Here is an 18,737-nt window from a genome sequence, read left to right on the forward strand (position 1 = left end):
TCCTTGGGTTCTCAAGGCTTGGGGGCCAAAGATGTTGGAATTCCCCAGCAGCAGCTGACCTCTTGCTGAAGGGCGGAAAGAATCACTTCTGGCCAATGTCTTGCCTCCCTCTGTACAACCCCCCTCTCCCCCGCACCAATCAGATTGAATTAGGTTTCTGTTATTTCCTAAGTCATTGAGCTTTAATAAAGCTGTGCCAGGCCCATCTGTCTCTGGCTTCACCTCCCCAGTGACACTTCGAGCTTTCTCTAGGCCACTAGCACAAATCACATAGCTTCCTCATGTGCCAGGCGTAGCCATTCTTGCGCATCTACTTTCCATTCTCCAGAGCCCCCTAACCTGTTGCTGAGCCAGTGCTCTCTGAGGGACCCTGGAAGAGAGAAGGGTGGCCCCAGAGCATTTCCAAGGGTGTTGGGTTTCCAAAAGCAGACAGTCACACATCTTTCTCCCCATGTGGCTGATGGCTCCAACCACCGGCTTTTCTCACCAGCAGTTGAGTACTGGATCACTGCACCACCAGGGCTCCCAGTAACCTCTGCCCAAAGGGAGATACGGCTCCTTCACCCTGAGGCCCAGAGCAGTTCATCAAGATCACACACCCCAGCAGTGGCAGAGCTGAGGTCTGACCCCTGGCTGCTAGTTCCGGGACCTGGAAGGATTGTGTGTATGTCTTTTGCTACTGCACCAGGCTGCCTCTCCAGAGTCAATGCCTTCCCAATCCATGGGTTCTCAGAATAAGAGGGATCCTGATTTGAAGATGGGAATCATTGGCTCAAATTCCTGGGTGCCACCAGAATAGCCAAAATAAGAGATCGGCAATACCAACTGAGAGTAAATGGAGCTCTTATACCGTGCGAATTCATTTGGTGGATAAGCATAAGGTTGCTAACCACAAGGTCTATGCTTCAAACCCAATTGCCTTTCGGGAGAATGAGGCTGTCTGCTCCTGGGGGGAGCTGTATAGGACCACTGAGTCAGAATCGACTTGATGACAATAGGTTTAGAGCTTTAGACAAGGTAAATATATAGTTCCTCTATGATGCAGCAATTCTACGCCTAGGGGTGTGTGTGTGCACATGTGTGCGCTGATGACATGTACAGGAATTTTCACAGCAGCTTTATTTATAATAGCCAGAAACCAGTCAATCATCCATCAACAGAATGGCTAAACTGTGTAGTCATATAATGCACTACTATGCAGCATGATAAACATAAGCTTCTGATACACACAATGACATGGACAGCTCTTACAGGTATAACATGAGACCGCAGAGAGCTGAGTCCACTTTTTACAGTCCAAGAGCAGGCAGAACTGCAGTAGGAGGGAGAGGCTGGCTAAAGACAAGAGAGCTCCTGGGAGATTCGTGTGGACGATTAGGGTCCTGCACTTTCCTCTGGAGCAGGCTGTCCAGTGGGGTACACATCTATGTGGTTTTATCAAGTACGCATATGGTATAGGTTCATCAAGTTGTATCCTAAAAATTGGCGGCCACTACTAAACTTATGCTGGATCTTAAAGACTCAAGGGAAAACATGAAGATGTGAAAACGAAACATTCTCAGGTCTGGTGGACAACAGTGGTTTGTGCCCGCTCGCAGCCACTCCACCTTTTCCTTTTGGGGGTGCAGCAGCACTCCTTTGTCAGCGTGCAAGCGAGCGGGCACCTCTCTGGCTTTGGACGTGAGCAGCCAACCCAGGCCTGCATCAGAGCACTGCCTTCCTCTTGCCACAGTGACCAGTGAGGGGTGGGGCAGGGCCAAGCTGACTCAAGAGCTGACCCCAGAACGTTCGTTGGGAAAGGCAGAGGTGTTCTCCCACTGTGGCTGCCAGCCTGTCAGGAACAAGCCTGCGGCCACCAGTACCCATCTTGCCCGCTCTTGGCGAGCCACAGAGGCAAGCAGAGCGAGAAGAAGTTATCCATGTCCTTGGGGTTTTCATAATGCCAATCAATTCATTCCCTTCTTTAGCTAACCACTATGATTCGGTTTTCTTAATTATAATCAGAAGCTATGATCCTGGGAATCTTGGGTAAAATGATGAGTACTGTAGGAGGCAGCTTGGAGCGAAAAATAAGCATTAAGTGTCACATCCCTGCTTGGTGGGTGTTGCCATTGCTCCTACGAGCTGTTCACGGCTGAGGCCATGGCCCTCTCTGGGGCTGGGGAAGCAGGCCCCAGGAGTCGTCTAAGGACGACTCTGGACCTAGCGTGGAAGGGCCCTGGCTTAGAAGTCTACCAAGCAGGCAACCCTGGCAAATCATCACTACGTTCCTTGAGCCTGCGTATTTCTTTGTAAAATAGGAGTTACAACTTAGCTCAAGAGGTTGACATGAAAATCCAATGTAATGTGTTGAAATGCTAGTTTCTCAATTTCTCCAGCTGTTTCACATCCTTGCCAAATTAGTTCCCACATCCTGAGCATTCCTACAAGAGCCCTCTATAAATATGAGAGGTACAAAAAGTTCATGGACAAATTCTTTTTCCCTTGCATTATTGAAAAATTTTAGAAACTGTAACTTTCATGAACATGTAATTCACATACCATACAATTCAATGGTTTAAATCCGCATTATCTTTTAATTCCATTTTCCACAAACCATCTGAAGCCCTTTTGTAACCCTCTGACCCATTGTCATAGTTATTTTCACCTGTATGTGAGCTCCCCAAGGACAAGTGTCCACCTCCACCTCACCACCTTCAGAACCAGCTGGCACACAGCGGGCAGGCACTCCCAAGCCCAGCCTGAGAAGTCTGGTTAATGGCCTGGCGTGTACTCACCCTGTCCCTTCCTTTCTCACCTGGAGAATGGGGTCAATTCTGACAGCTGGGGTATTGTAAAGCCACTCCGGGGGAATGGCTGAGGCAGTCGTGCTTGAGAGGCTGAAAACCAAGCATCCAGCTGGGACCATGCGGGTTCCAGGTGAGTGGGAAAGGGGAGCCTCGCTGCCTGGGTGCTGACCTCAACTCTGGCTGTCTGCCACCTGGGCTGCTGGGGCCAAGACTAGTGTAGTCCCTCCTTCCTCAGCACCTTTCTGGTCCACGGAAAAGGATCTTCAGGCCTGGGCTAAGTCCCACGGGACAAACTTCTGTGTAAGAGGCCAGCAGGAAAAGTCACCTCGGCTTGTGCACCCTCACCCATTCATGCCTCAAGACTACACGACACCTGCCCTGGGCACTGGATGCAGAGGAGTGAGGCCCAGTCATTGGCCTGGAGAGCCACATGGGCCCGAGCCTCCCCATGGCCTCCCTAGCTCCTTCCCGCCCCCAGCATTCCTGCTCCACGCTGCAGTGATCCTTTCAAAACAGAAAGCTGATCCCCAGCTTAACTCCTCCTAAGTTGTCCTTGAGGCCCTGTGCAACAGGGGGAGGGGGCTGAATGGATGAGGACGGTGTTGGAGTCTCAGGGACCCAGGAGACTTCTAGATCTCTTCCTGTCCTAACTCTCCAGGTCAAACCTGCGGGCCCTGGGAGTCTGAGTGGCATGATGGTGACAGGTCAAAACAGACACACTGGATCCAGTAGCACTATGGTCCCCAATTCCCAGTTGTAGGCTGGCTCGTGGGAGAAATTCTTTATTTGAATGCGTCAGTGACCACGAGGCACAGAAGCTTGCATGCGTGCACACACACACACACACACACACAAAAGCTTGCATGCGTGTATACACACACACACACAATGTAAAGGCATTTTCATAGGCAAAAGGAAGAGGAGTTGGACAGCAGGCTACAAGAGCAACTAGGGGCTTTTTGGACCCTATGAAGAGGAGTCAGGGATGGTGTCACTCCCTAGAATTCTTGCTTAAAAGTAACAAAGAGAAATCCGCTTTCAGCCCCAGCCCACCAAACCCAGAGTTGAAGGATCTCAGTTTGGGGCCTGAGAAGATGCTTCCTCACTGGAGAAACCTGTACCACCTCTCCATTCCTTCCTTGGGAGCGCCTTTGGCCTCCTTGGTACCCAGATATCTCCTGGCAGAGAAAGGCTAGCACCACAGCTCCTAGGCAAGCAGTCTGCTACACATGGAAAGGAGTGGGCCAGTAGGTCCCAAGGGCTGCAGTGACCCCTGGGCTGGCTGGCATAAGGCAAGTTGCCTTTAGGGCACAGAACTATCATGAAAACTTGCATGTGGGGGACACATCCCTGGGTCAAAAGTGTCACTTGAGCCCACTGGAACTAAGGCCTTCTCTGGCTCCAGTTGGCCCCCCAGCTGCTGCAGCTCCTTAGCACCATTCAGGGACCATGGAGACGGGGCAGGAGAGAGCGCAGTGCTCAGTTAGGGCTGTGTCCCTGCTCCAGGAGATTGCAGTGGGCAGACCCTGTACAACTGGCCAGCATCTGGTCCTGGCTCAAGAGAAGCTGTCATTTTTAGGGAGGAAGAGTGTTTCATCACTACTAGCTACCATGTTGTAGCCACTTTCACCTGGCATTTCCCACTCTGTCCAGAGTCTGGCATGAATGTCATATGTTTCCTGCCTCTCCCAAGACAGGAGCGTCCCAGAGCCCAAGGAGAGCTAAGGTCTCCAGCTGCAGATTTGTCCCAAAGTGACCTTCAGAGCAAAACTAGGTCCTGCAGTCTTGCAACTATGGCCTATAAGGCTGGGGAGGAGGACGGTCATCCTCCAATTTACCACCCAGTGAGTCCCCAGTCCAATTATAGGGGCTCGGGCCAAATGGAGGAACACAAGTAGGGGCAAACTGGGGTGGATGACTGCAACTGCCTGGATCAATCACAGGTTGCAGTGGTCCAATCCAGGTATACGTACTCCGTGGTAGGAGAGGCAACGGGAGCCCACAGAAGCCCAGTCATGGATGCTGGCTCATGGCTCGTCGAACCGGGAATGCTGGGTCGAAACATCTCTAATTTTCAAAGGTGGTGGAGTCTTTCTGAATGGGTTGCCCTTGCACTGGAATCTGGCCCAAGGGTAATGCCATTACTTTGGGTGACCTGTAATTGAAGGAACAAAGGGCAAGAGTCAGTGTGTGGTAGGGTTATGAACATGTTCCAACTGGTTCGTTCATTGACACTATGGCTCTTGTCGGCCGGGCTTGGAGTAGTCATTCAGCCTGGCAGCTCCCTTCCCCTCGTGCCTGCAAGGCATGGTTCGGGGTGTGTTGTTCCCTTCATTCTAGCTCGTCCTTGCAGCAGCAGCAGCTCTACACATGGGGCTTAGACCCACCACATCACAGAGGAGCAAACAAGAATTCAGAAGTTTACATTACTTGCCCTAAGTAAGTCTGGAAGTGGAAGCTTCAAGGCGTGGCCTCATCCTGTCCCACATTCCCCTTCACACCAACCTGCAGTGTCTCTCCTGACACACTTCATCCACTCTCTGGGTGACTCCACTACTTGCCATTGTCTTATAGGATCTGCCTCTGCCCCCAGAGGGAGGACTCAGAAGATTAGGGGCATTTTGGCTTTGTTTCTAGTATAGTGCCAGCACCCAAAACAGGGCCTGGTACACACAGGTGATAAATGAGTTCCCCTGGAATCACTGAAAGCTCACCTCTAGTAGTCTAGAACCTTACTAGTTCTATATCCTTGACACATACAGCAAAACCTGTGACGGCTAGAAGTCATGTAAGGTAGAACCTACCAGAGAAAGATAATGCGAGTCTTTTCCACTAACAGAGACCGACAGAGAGGGGCTAAGACTGCACCATGTCAAAGGTGAGGATTACTTGTTCTGAGGAAAACTTGCCAGGTCCAGAAAACTAGGCAGTCCTGGTAAGTTCCGGCTCTCATAGGCTTCACTGAAACCCTAATCCTCCCATTAGCCTGGACGGGAAGCTAATTAGTTCCATTTGGTAGAGGCAGAGCAAAAAAGGAATGGACTTTGGAATCAAACAGGTCTGAATCCTGGAGCTATCTCCAAGCAACTGTGTGGCCTTGGACAAGTTATTTATCCTACCTGGCATTAGGTTGTACTACGAGGGGTTCTAGTTCAGAGCTGCCATTGAGAAGGAAATATGAAATTTACACATTCAACGAATAGTAAGTATTATCATTATAGCTAGATGTTTATCATTGCAAATCAGAGAGGTTCACTGACTTATCCCAAGTCCCACAGTGGAAAGCGATAGAAGAGAGCAGTTAAAACACTGGTGTTTTCCAGTCTAGGTAGCCTCAAGGCAGTCTGAGGAGCACTGAGAGTACAGTGTCCTGGCTGGCTCTAGGTACTCTGCAGAAATTGCTACCAGCCAGCTGCCAGGAGGTATGCTGAAACACTGTATGAGCTCCAGGCTGGGCTGCTGAAGTCCGTCCCTCAAAGGCCTCCCAAATGAAAAACATACAAGAAGCTCTCTGCTACCAAGTAGGAAAGAGGACGCGCAATGCAGTAAACTATTTAACATGGCTCATCTAGTCATAGTCTTTGTGATTCCCACTTAATGATCTTTGTATTCCTGATGAGTCTGGCTATGATCGTGGAGGAAGACACAGAGTCGGGTGTCTCTGGATACTGACTGGATTATATACGTAATTGCACTGTGAGTGACTGCTAACAGGGTTAACTGTAATTGACATCCTGCTGGATATAAAATCAGTCATTTCAGAAGCAGGGGAGCTTGTCATTTGGATCTTAAGATCCGTGTGCATTGAACCTCCTTGATCCAGGAGACCACAGTGACACTAAAGGAGTGGCAGGGGAGCAGCTAAACGGGAATCAGGAGCCAGCGCATGAGACAATGTAACAGACTTCCCAGCCCAGAGAGAAAGTAACGCTGAGTGCTTTGGGACACCAAGCTGGCTTATGGAGTGGGGTGCCTCTGGACACTTAATTGGGGTAGCTGGGTTTGCTGACCAGAGCTGGAACTGAGTGCCTTTGGGGTTGAGGCTTACAGTAGAGTGGCATGCCCTTTGGGCATTTATTGGCAGCTCTATAATGGAACTTTGTAAGACTTCCTGGCAGGGCAGAGGCCAGCCCAAGGGGCTGTGGGTCAGAGGTGAGGCCTGTCTACAGGCACAGCAGATAAGATTGTTCTGACTTAACAACTAGATCCTAAGCATTTCTCACCTGAATTGCAACCTGCTAACTTCCCGAATAAACCCTATACCTGTGAGCATTATCTGTGAGTTGTGTGTGGTCATTGCAATGAATTATGAACCCAGCTGAAAAGTAGATAGAGCTGTGGGAGGGATAGTTTGGTGTCAGAGTTGGTAGGCAGGTTGGAAACATCTGACATCTCCTTGCGGCAATCAGCCTTGAGGGCTGGAAGAGGTCAGATGTGGTTCCCAAGCCATTTATTTCTTCAAGACTATAGGCAGATTAGAAAGGACCAAGGATAGTTTTGGATCCAACATTCTGTTTCTACCATCTTTAATTCATTTGGTTCAATGAACAATGCAGACTCAAGTAGAAGGAACCACTTTAACAGGTTTGCCTCCCTGAAAATGGTTTCCTTGTCTGTAAAACAGAGCTAGTTCTGATCTTAGGAGTTTATGTTGTAAGGAGCAGACAAGAAGACTCCCAAACCCTGGCTCACTGATCACAAAGTACATTTCCCTTCAGAGAGGCTTCAATAGGACCATGGGGCTCCTCCTACCAGGCCCTCTCCTCTTCCTCACATGGCACCACAACCCTTTCTCAGCAGGATGTGCAGGCAGGAACCTGGCTGTGGAGCCAAGCGGCCTCTGACTCAGTGCACCACTTCACATGGTGGTTACCCATTTCTGTCAAATGGGGATAGGAATGCCTTCTGTCATGGATTACCTGAGAGAATTCGCTTGGTGTGTGGCCTCCAACATAATAGGGCTCAATGAGTATTAGTCATTTTCAAGATGATTAAGAGTTGTGAGACCAGCACCACTGTTTATGTTTCGCTTAAAGCACATATCCTCATTACTAGTTGTTTGCTTGCCTGGTATCTGTCACCTCCCATCAAATGTAAGGGCCTGGGAGCAGGGCTTGGGTCTGTCTTGACCATCACCCAGATGGTATGAATGTTTGATCAAGGAAAGAAAGAACCTGGTACATTTAGCAAGTGCCCGTCGAGGGAGGTCCTGCCACAACACTGATGGCAATAGAGACTCGGCTCTTTAGGTCAGTGATACAAATGCTTCTAAGGTTGCTCCAGGCCAGGAAATCCAGGCACTTTTAAGGCGACCATCAAGGAATTCAGCTTTACTTTTTTAGCAAACCCTTTAGTCCAGGCAGTCCACAGGTTGGAGAGAAGCTGCTGTGAGAAGAACTTAAGAGAGGAGACATTTCTTTTTGTGAACTGGTCTCTCTCCTGATGACAGGGTTCCATTTTATGAGAGTAGCTGGCTTGGGCTCTCATGCAGAGGCCCTGAGCTCCTGCTGTTGACCCTTGGATTTCAAAAGATGGTTACTCACTGGTTCTTGTGCTTGAAGCCGCTGACATGAGCTTGGTATTGTTCTATGGAGTTCAGCACTATCTTACACGTCTTGCAGGGGTAGCCCTTCCCAGCTGAAACACACAACAAAACCAAGATGTTATCTAGTCAGCAGGCCCAGGGACTGTTATTTCTGACAGTCTTATAGATGCCTTTCTGATAACTGATGGGTGGGATAAGGATAAGCAATAGGTCCTGATGGGACCAAAAGCCTTAGTGCTTAGGAGCACACTATACTTGAGGATTGAAACTTCCTTGTTCCCCTGTGTATCCCAGTGCTCCCAAAACACCAAACTCACTGCCATTGAGTCAATGTTGACTCATAGGGATCCCGCTGTGGGTTTCTGATACTGTACCTGTTTATGGGAGTAGAAAGCCCAGTCTTTCTCCTGAGGAGCTACTGGTGGTTTCCAACTGCCAACCATACAGATCTAAGTCCAACATGTAACACTACACCACCAGGGCCCCCAGTCCTTGCCCTGAGTAATGACAGAACAAAGAGGTGACATTTGGTTTACTGTCTTCTCCACCTTGACTGTGATAAGCAGTCCATTAAGGATGCTCACCACTGAAAGGAGTCTCTGGGAAGGTGCCACTCCCCCTGGACTTGTGATGACTGTGATTCATGAGAATACCTGCTATAAAAATCAGCACCTTGACTACCAGGGTTGCTCCAATAATAAAGTGGCCTCTTTTCCCAAGTCTAGCAGAGATGGTTTGAGTTAGGAGTCTATGGTTGGGTTTGTGTGACTTTAGCTAGATCTTTCCCCTCTGTCATACTCAGCTTTTCTCAACTGCAATCCAATTGTACCACAACTTACAATCATAATAGTTACTGCCATTTACCAAATGCCTGACATATGCCATTCCCTAGATGTAGTTGTTTTGTCTGTATATTACTTTTTTTTCTTGTAAGATGACTTTCACATATTTCTGGTTTATGTACTTCATATATTGTAAGGTTACACACACACACACACACACACATCAGGAGCTGTTGTGGAGTAGTCATTATGTGTTGGGCTGCTACTTCTAAGGTCTGCAGTGTGAAATTACCAGCTGCTCTGCAGGAGAGAAGGGGCTTTCTACTCCTGTAAAAAGTTAGTTTCAGAAACCCACAGAGGGAGTTCTACCCTGTCCTACAGTCACTTTGGATTGGAATCGACAAGACGGCGGTGAATTTTGTGTCTGAGCTATATATATGTGTACTTGTGGATGTATGTACACACACATATACATATAGATGAACCCACTGCCATCAGTCCATTCTGACAAAGCAGCCCTGTAGGACAGAACAGAGCTGCCCGGGAGAGCTTCCAAGGCTGTACTCTTTATGGATGCATACTGTCACGTCTTTCTCCACAGCACAGCTGGTGGGCCTGATGCACAGATTTTTTTCGGTTAGCAACCAAGACAGTAACATGTCCCATGAATATAGAGTCAGTAAGTGGCAAATTCAGGTTTGACTGACTGAAAGGGTTGGGTTTATTCTAGCATGGCAGGTACTAGCTGTAAGAAAAGCCTCCCCCACTTCCCCACACCCACACACGACTTTCAGGGTCCTCTGGTTCTGACACCTGACAAGCCATCTGCCATCCTGAAGTCTCAAAGTTTTGGAGTGAGATCCCCTATGTCACAAACCCAGTTTTACCATTGCTTGGCTTGGGATCACAGGCTAATTATTTCTTAGACTTAGTTTTCTCATCTGTCAATGTAGGGCTTCTCTGAGACATATGTTCCTCATCTATACAATGGGGCTACTTAGATCAACCTCATAAGATAATTGTAATGATTTAAGTAAGTCCATTTGCCACATAGTATGCAATTGACAGGAGGGTTTGTGGCCATTGTTCTAGTCTCTGAGCTCTCTAAGTCAGAGGGAGGAGTAGAGGGGATCTTTGAAACAGCCTTTACAGTAGCTTCAGTTACTGAGAAGATTAATAAGTCAGCCAATGTTTCCAGCTATGTTTGTTTTCCTTGTATCTTGAGGTGTTTCTCGGAAGACATTCTGTCCCTTTAAAGATTTAAGAACAATAGTATTTCTTTCAGAATTCAGGCTCCTTTTCAGATAACACTTATAGTGGGATCGGGACTGGTATGAGGATGACAACTAACAATGGTTAAGAATCACCAACATCTGGGCCAGAGTGGGGATCTGTGCCTGGGTCTGACTGTGAAGCCCATTCTTCCCCATGCACTATAGGTCTCCGGGCTCCCCTCTGCCCTCTCTGAGGTACACGAGCTCAGCACACTCTCGCTGAGCTGCAAAGTACATTCAAACCATCACGTGGGGGCCATTGCAGAATCTACTCCTGTTCCTAAACAATGAATCTAATACGCACATGAAGGAATTTTCATCTACTGTCTTATAAATGTCTGATATTTTGGTTTACTTTATGATATTATGATCTATAAGTCACTAGATCTGGCTTATTGGGGAAAAACCTGTCACCCAGTCAGTTGGTCCAAGTTTTCCTTCTATTTCTCTTTCCTCTCTAGGTTTCATCTGTATCTTCTCTTCCCTCGGTCAAGCCTTTGGAAAGAACCGTCTACACTGGTTTCTCCTTTGCAACAGTCCCCCAACCTACGCACGTACATAGAAATGATCTTTCCAAGGTCAAAAGTGGTTTCCAAGCATCTGAATTCAATGGACAAACTGCTCTCTATTGTGCACTATTGTATTTGATCTTTCAGCAGCATCTGATAAGATTGACTACACTTCCCTTCTTTAAACCATCTCAGTCCTTGGCTCTTAGCATACCATACTCTTGAATTCCCACCTTCTCTGGCTGCTCCTTTTAAGTCTCTCTCGCTATCTTCTGCTGTAACCACCATTAAATGTTGACATTCCAAAGGGCTATGTCCTAGACTCTTAGCTTTTCTCCCTAAATCATCTAAGGACTCTCATTCATTCCCAACTTTAAAAACCACTCATTAAATTAAAACATATGAAATTACCACCAGTTTCTGACCTACAAAAGTAGAAATTTTATATATGGTTCAACCTAACATGATAGCAACATACATCTTTCCATCTAATCACTTTTGAGCTTTAGAACTACACACATAGTTGTAAAAGTATGTGTAACATCTGCCAGTTAATATTTTTAAGTATATTATAATTTAATGAAATCAATTATATTAACTACTTGCCCTTTTAACATTTCTGCTCCAATGTCTAGTGGCCATCTCAAATTCAATGTGACAAAATCTGGTCATCTTCCTAGTAAGCCTGGGCACCATCCCTGCCTGCTCCTTTCCCCCTAGTCTTCCGCATGATGACCAGGTCTTAACAACTCTACTTCCTACCCACCTCTTGAATCCCACGGCCTGCACTGCTACCTTAGTCTAAGTGCTCATGCAGTGCGTGGTCTCTATGAGAAACTCAGGTTAGTCTCTGTACATTACCCTTCCAGGCCATTCCAAACTATTCTCCATGCTGGAACGATCCCCCCAAATGCCCAAACTGTCCATGGCTTTCCAAGGTTGCTAGAATAAAGCCCAGGTCCTTAACAAAATGCTATGGTGGACACTTGCTCATGTACCTGGCCTCATTTGGCTCTACACTATGCCTTGTCCTCTGGGAAGCCTTCTTTAATCCTGCTCCCTCCATCTTCTGATAGCTCCTTTAATTTTATGTGCCCCTAGCACCCCTTTAATCTCCTGTTCCAAGATTTGTCACATCTGTAATTATCTGCTCAATGCCTGTTTTCTCAGTTAAGACTTTAAGCTCCATGAGAACATGGTCAATCCCTGTCTTATTTGCTTTCTTATACATTGCCTGATAGGTAAGAAAGACTTCAACAGATACTTGGCAGCTATATATTAGTTATCAAGGCTAAGGCCATATTTTCCAACTACCAATTCTTCTTCGTTTCCAATTTTCAATCACCAGTAGTAATTAACAATACACCTTGATTATGTGTTTGATCAATTTCAGACTGAAGTTGGTAAAATCTTCAATTTCTTCACCTTTTGGCATTAGCAGTTGGTGTATAAATTTGAATAGTAATATTAATTGTTCTTCCTTGTAGGCATATGGATATTATTCTGTTACTGACACCATTGTATTTTAGAACTGATGTTGAAATGTTCTCTTTGACATTAAATGCTACACTGCTTTTGTTTTTGTCATTCCTGGCATAGATCATATAACTATCTGATTCAAAATGGACGACACAAGTTTGTTTCAGCTCACAAATGCCTAGGATATTAATCTTCAAGTGTTCCATTTAATTTTTGACAACTTCTAATAATTCTTTTCTTAAAAAATTAATCATTTTATTGGGGGGGGGTCCTTACAAATCTTATGACAATCCATCATTCAATTGTATTAAGCACACTTGTAAATATGATGCCATCAACATTTTGAAAACATTTTTTTTATACTTGAGCCCTTGGTATCAGCTCTTTTTTCTCCCACCCCCATGAATTCTTGATATATTATCATTGATATTTTGTGTCTTACACTGTCCATTGTCTCCCTTCACCCATATTTCTGTTATTTGTCCCCCTGGGGAGTGGGCTATATATCCAACCTTATGATGGGTTCCCCCTTTCTCCCCACATGCCCACCCCACCATCCCTCTACCCTCATGATATTGCTTCTCCCACTACTATTCCTGAGGGTTTTGTATGTCCTGAATTACATGTATTGAGCGCTCTTATCAGTACCAACATGTGTGCTCTGGTGTAGCCAGATTTGTAAGGTAGAACTGGGTCTTGGTAGGGGAGGTAGGGGAAGGAAGCATTCAGGAACTAGAGGAATGATGTGTTTCGTCAGTGCTATATTGCAACCTGGTTGAATCGTCCCTTCCTCGAACCCTTCTGTGGGGAATGTCCAATTGTCTACAGATGGTCTTTGGAACTTCATTCCAACGCCCCTCACTCACATCGATATAATTGTTTGTTTTGGATCTTTTGATACCTGACCCCTGATCCTGTCAATACCTTATGATCATACAAGCTGGTGTGCTTCTTCCATGTGGGCTTACTTGCTTCCCTGCTAGATGGCTGCTTATCTAACTTTAAGCCTTTAAGACCCCAGATGCTACATCTATTGATAGCCGGGCACCATCTGCTCTCTTGACCACATTTGCTTATGTACCCATTTTGTCTTCAGTGATCATGTCAGGAAGGTGTGTATCAAAAAGTGCCAGATTATTAGAACAAAGTGTTCTTGTGTTTAGGGAGGCCTTTAGTAGAGGTCTAAAGTCCATCTGCTATCTTAATACTTAATATATATGTACATTGGCCTCCATCCCTTTCATTATAAATGAATATATGTATAATTATACATATACACATGCCTATGGCTACCTCTAGAAATTGCTTTTGCTTCCTACTTCTTTCCTCTATTTTCTTTCACCTTCCTCCTTGTGCCACTATCATGCTCACCCTCCACTCAGTTCTCAGTAATTCCTCTTGGATGCATTACACTTGATCAAACCCCACCAGGCCTCCTTACCATAATTCTTAGACCTCTTGTTATTCCCTCATTCGTGGCTCCTACTTCCCCTCCCAACCCCATCCTCTCCCATGTCCCCCCGGGACAACTTCCAGTAATTCTTGACCCATACTTCCTACATTCCATGCTCTGATTATTAATGGATGTTGCCAGCTGTTTCTTCTCATCTTGAAGTGTGCCACATCAGCAAATGAGATGGAACTTTTGACTTGATGGCACTTAACAACATATATTAAATTAGTAAACTTGAAAACCTGTCCTTTTTAGGGGCTGATGATACTGGGTGGGCAGAATGGGGCAGAGAAAGTAAACTTGGCTCTCTGTGTAAAGGGGAAGGGCTAAGTCGGGGAAGAAAGTGACAGGATGAGGTAGAGGTAGTCTTTAAGGATGAGGGATGATAAGTGCTTAAGGGCCTGTGATAGTTGAGGTGACATGTAGTTTGACTAGGCCATGATTCTCAGGGGTTTGGCAGATATTATGTAATTCTCTTCTATTTTGTGATCTATTATGAGCAGCCACTTAGTCGAAAGAGAAGTTCCCTAGGGGAGTGGCCTGCATCCAGCGGATACAAGAATGTTCTAGCAAAGCGCACTAGGACGTAGTCCAATTAGTGGCCCTTTTAGCCATGACTCATTATGTGATACATTAATTATAATTCTGGACTTGGTATCTATGGCTGGTGGAGATTTGGTGGTGTAGTGGTTATGCACTGGGCTGCTAATTGCAAAGTCAGTTGTTGGAAACCACAAGCTGACCCTTGGGCATAAAGATGGAGCTTTCTACTCCAGTAAAGAGTTACAGTCAGTTCTATTCTGTCCTATAGGGTTGCTATGAGTTGGCAATGACTTGATGGCTATACTCCTATTCTGGTGAGAGTTCTCTGTGTTATACTAATGGTAGGATTGAGGTGGGATTAGGTTCTGACCTTAGATGAGGATGTGAATGAAGTCACACCTTTTGTTTTCTTGGGAGTATGGTCTACTAAACAGAAACTACACCTCCATCTAAGCCATATCTCTGTGTAGAAGAGACATCTCAAATAGAGAGGAAGCCGAAACCAACAGAAAAAGAGCACCTCTGAGATCTCTGTCTGAAGTGGTCAGACTGTGGCACAGAGACTATGGGGCAGGAGCAGGCAGACACCAGAAGCCAAGCAAGGAAGCTATGAGACAGAACAGAGGAGCAGCAGTGAGACTATGGGACTTAAGACAGTGATAGGCAGGCCTCTTGGTCCCTAAAGACCACATGGCTGAGACACTTGGTTGCTGGCTGAGGACAGGTGCTTCTGTGGATCAATCACTGTATCTTACTGTTTACTGATACTGACTTGTAGTAACTTATTAACTTCCCTAATACTTCCATTGCGTTGAGTTCAACTCACAGTGACCCTACATGTTACAAACAGGGTATGACTGTCCCTGTGGTTTTCCACGATTGCAAGTCTCTATAGGAGAGAAAGTCTCATCTTTTTCCCATGGAGCGCATGCTGTTTTTGAACTGCTGGTCTTACAGTCAGCAGCCCAACATGTAACCACGCCCATAATTGTTTTGTCTGTGAGTTCTATGTGGCCACTGCAATGAATTAATGTTAAGTGCCATCAAGTTGACTTGAACCTATAGCGGCCCCATGCACAACAGAACAAAACACTGCATAGTCCTGTGCCATCCTCATAATTTTTCTATGCCTGAGCCCATTGATACAATCATTCTGTGAATTCATCTCATTGAAGGCCTTCCTCTTTTGTGCAGCCCTTTCACTTTACCAACATAATGTCCTACTCCAGGGGTTGGTCTCTCTTGACAATATGTCCTAAGTATGAGGGGTACCAAAAAAAACCCAGTATGTGTTTTTTCTGCTGGGCGAGCACTGAGCAACTTGCTCTGTGTTAGTGCACACAGGGGCATCACCTGGGAAGGTTCTCTCTGATCACAGTAAATTTTTTCATAAAAGCAGTTTTGCTCAAACCATTTTTTGATGGCTGATTAAAGAGAACAGCGTGTGGCTAGGAAATTTTGTTTCCTGCTTGGGAAAAATGGTGCAGAAACTGTTGTGATGCTGAACACAGCTTATAAGGTCAGCATTATGGGAAAAATTCAAGTGTATGAGTGATTTTCTCATTTCAAAAAAAGGGGAAATGTCAATTGATGACAAACTTCATTCTGGACGTCCATCAACTTCCCTAATGGGCAAAAAAGTCAACTCATACTGCGTTTGGAGTTGGTTCCACCAGGTCAGACTGTTCATCAAACTTTTCTGAAAAGATTGTGTAACAGTGTGAGACAAAAAAGGCTGAGTTTGTGGTAGATAGGGACTGGTTTTGTCACTACAACAATGCACCTGTTCACATAACCACCTCAGTGCACAATTTTTTGGGCAAAAAACAGCATGCCTCTCTTGCCCCATGGACCTTACTCGGCTGACCTTGCTCCGTGCTACTTCTTTTTGTTTCCACGAATGAAGAGGGACATGAAAGGACAGCGATTTGAAGATGAAGAGATGAATAAAACAATGAGGGAGGTGCTGTCAGCCATCAAACAGATTTAAAAAAAATGTTTCCGTGTTTGCTTCAGCGGCACATATACTAAAATTGGAACGATACAGAGAAGATTATCATGGCCCCTGCGCAAGGATGACATGCAAATTCATGAAGCGTTCCACATTTTGAAACACAGGGAATCCAGGACAGATGACTCTTTCAGGATCAGTGGTGAGTGGTGATGCCTGGAGGGTGGAGGGAAGGTGGGGTAGAAAGGGGGAACCGATTACAAGAATCTGCATATGGCCTCCTCCCTGGGGGTTGGACAGCAGAGAAGAGGGCGGGGGAAGGCGTTGGACAGTGTAACTTATGACAAAACAATAATGATTTGTGAATTATGGAGGATTCATGAGGAAGGAAGGGGGAAAATGGGCAGCTTACATTAGGGGCTAGAGTAGAAGGCAAAGGTTTTGAGAATTATGAGGGCAGCGAATGTACATATGAGCCTGACACAATGGATGTATATATGGATTGTGATAAGAATTGTACGAGCCCCCAATAAAATAATTGAAAAAAAAAAGTTTCCAAGAATGGAATTGCAGATTTGACAAATGTATAAGTGTAATGGAAAGTACTTTGAAGGTGATAGTTTTGTAAAAAAAAAAAATTCAATACATAGCTTTGTGGGGGAGGGAAAAAATTACGGTTTATTTTGGGTACCCATGTATGTAAGATGAAGTCTTGCCATCCTTGCTTTTAAGGAGAACTCTGACCTTACTTCTTCTAAAACAGATCAGTTTGTCCTTTTAGCAGTCCACGATACTTTCCAATATTCTCCAGCACAATTCAAATGTACTGATTCTTCTTCGGTCTTCCTTATTCAATGTCCAACTCACACATGCACACGAGGCAATGGAGAATATCATGCCTTGGGTCAGGTGCACTTTAGTCCTGAAAGTTAATATCCTTGTTCTTCAATACTCTAAAGAGGTCTTCTACAGCAGATTTATCTAAGGCAATATATCTTTTGATCTCTTGACTGCTCCCATGAGCATTGATTGTGGATTTAAGCAAGACGAAATCCTTGACAACTTAAACCTTTTCTCCATATATCATGATGCTACCTATTGGGCCAGTTGTGAGGATTTTAGACTTCCTTATGTTGAGTTGTAATCTATACTGAAGGCTACAGTCCTGATCTTCAGCACATGCTTCAAATCCTCCTCACTTTCAGCAAGCAAGGTTGTGTTATCTGCACATTGCAGGTTATTAATAGACTCTTCCACCAATCCTGATGCCACACACTTCTTCATAGAACCCAGATTTTCTGATGATTTGCTCAGTGTACAGATTGAACAAGTATGGCAAGAGGATACAATGCTGACGCCCAGCTTTCCTGATTTTAAACCACACAGTACTCTCTTGTTCTATTTGCACAACTGCCTCTTGATCCATATACAAGTTCTGAATAAGCACAATGAAGTGTTCTGGAATTCCCATTCTTCTCAAAGTTATCCACAGTTTATCATGGTTCCACACAGTTGAATGCCTTTACATAGTCAATGAAAGCCAAGTAAACATTTTCCTGGTATTCTCTGGTATGAGTCAAGATCTACCCAGCTTCAGCAATGATATCCCTTGTTCTACATCTTCTGAATCTGGCCAGTCAATATACTGTTACAACCATTGTTGGATAATCTAAATCAATGAATTATAGAACTCAGCATAGAAGTAGAATGAAGTTGGTGTGAGAATAGGTTAAAAACTCGCCTGTCTCACGGCAACAGGGAAGCCACAGGTGTTTAGATATGGTCCTCTCCTCCACACTATTTTCACAGACACCCTTTCTCAATCTTTCATTCAACTCATTTTCCTTTGGCCTCCAGTTCTTGGGATAATAACTCCCCTCTGACTTACTGATTTTGAATCTGTCAGGCCCTGGAACCATATCAACTAGAAGAAGCCTCCAGCCTCAGGCTGGATCCACAAATATGGGACTTGCCAACTGCCCAAGCTATTTCTTTGGAATAACTATATATGAGAGGACTTCAAAAAGTTCATGGAAAAAGAGAATTAAAAGATAGCACTGGTACTAAGAATGGTTCTAGAGATACAAAGTCTAAAGGATGAATTGTGTGAATTAGTTCTTAAAGTTGGCTAGTTTTAAAGGTGCTCGTGACTCCAGCCTTCATTAATAAGGGGTGTGGATAATCCATGGCTTGAGGTGGCAATACCAAAACTTACTGCTATTAAATGAATTCAGGCTCATAAATACCCTAAATTGTAGAAACTGTTGGAATTGGTGTATGTTTTGCTGTGTATAGTTTCAACAAGAATAAAATAAAATTTAGTAAAGAAAAAAAAAAGAGTTGCAATGCCAATGAATTCTCAACCCGGAATGGTGTCTGAAGTGAGGGCATTGATTGGGACATGAAATGAGA

The 18,737-nt window shown here is 45.2% G+C and overlaps 1 protein-coding gene and 1 non-coding gene across 6 annotated transcripts in view; one reads left to right on the forward strand and one right to left on the reverse strand.

The window, feature by feature from the left end:
- Positions 1-1,100: 1,100 nt before the first annotated feature.
- Positions 1,101-18,737, reverse strand: part of ZNF346 (zinc finger protein 346) — a 50,175-nt gene continuing 32,538 nt past the window's right edge. For 4 of the 5 annotated variants that reach the window (XM_013006020.2, XM_045284852.1, XM_004696814.2 and 1 more), the window contains 2 exons: positions 8,333-8,426; positions 1,101-4,944 (listed from right to left, as the gene is read on the reverse strand). In XM_013006020.2, the coding sequence (XP_012861474.1) occupies positions 4,857-4,944; positions 8,333-8,426 (182 nt within the window). In that variant the 3' untranslated portion in view covers positions 1,101-4,856. The remainder of the gene's footprint in view (positions 4,945-8,332; positions 8,427-18,737) is intronic. The other variant, XM_045284853.1, reaches the window with a different exon arrangement.
- Positions 16,378-16,484, forward strand: LOC115873584. Its single transcript, XR_004048483.1, has one exon. It is a non-coding gene; the product is annotated as a U6 spliceosomal RNA (small nuclear RNA).

The sequence above is a fragment of the Echinops telfairi genome, unplaced genomic scaffold (genome assembly GCF_000313985.2).
Source record: "Echinops telfairi isolate 266 unplaced genomic scaffold, ASM31398v2 ScPeMD7_7469;HRSCAF=8507_0, whole genome shotgun sequence".
In the NCBI taxonomy this organism is placed as follows: domain Eukaryota; kingdom Metazoa; phylum Chordata; class Mammalia; order Afrosoricida; family Tenrecidae; genus Echinops; species Echinops telfairi.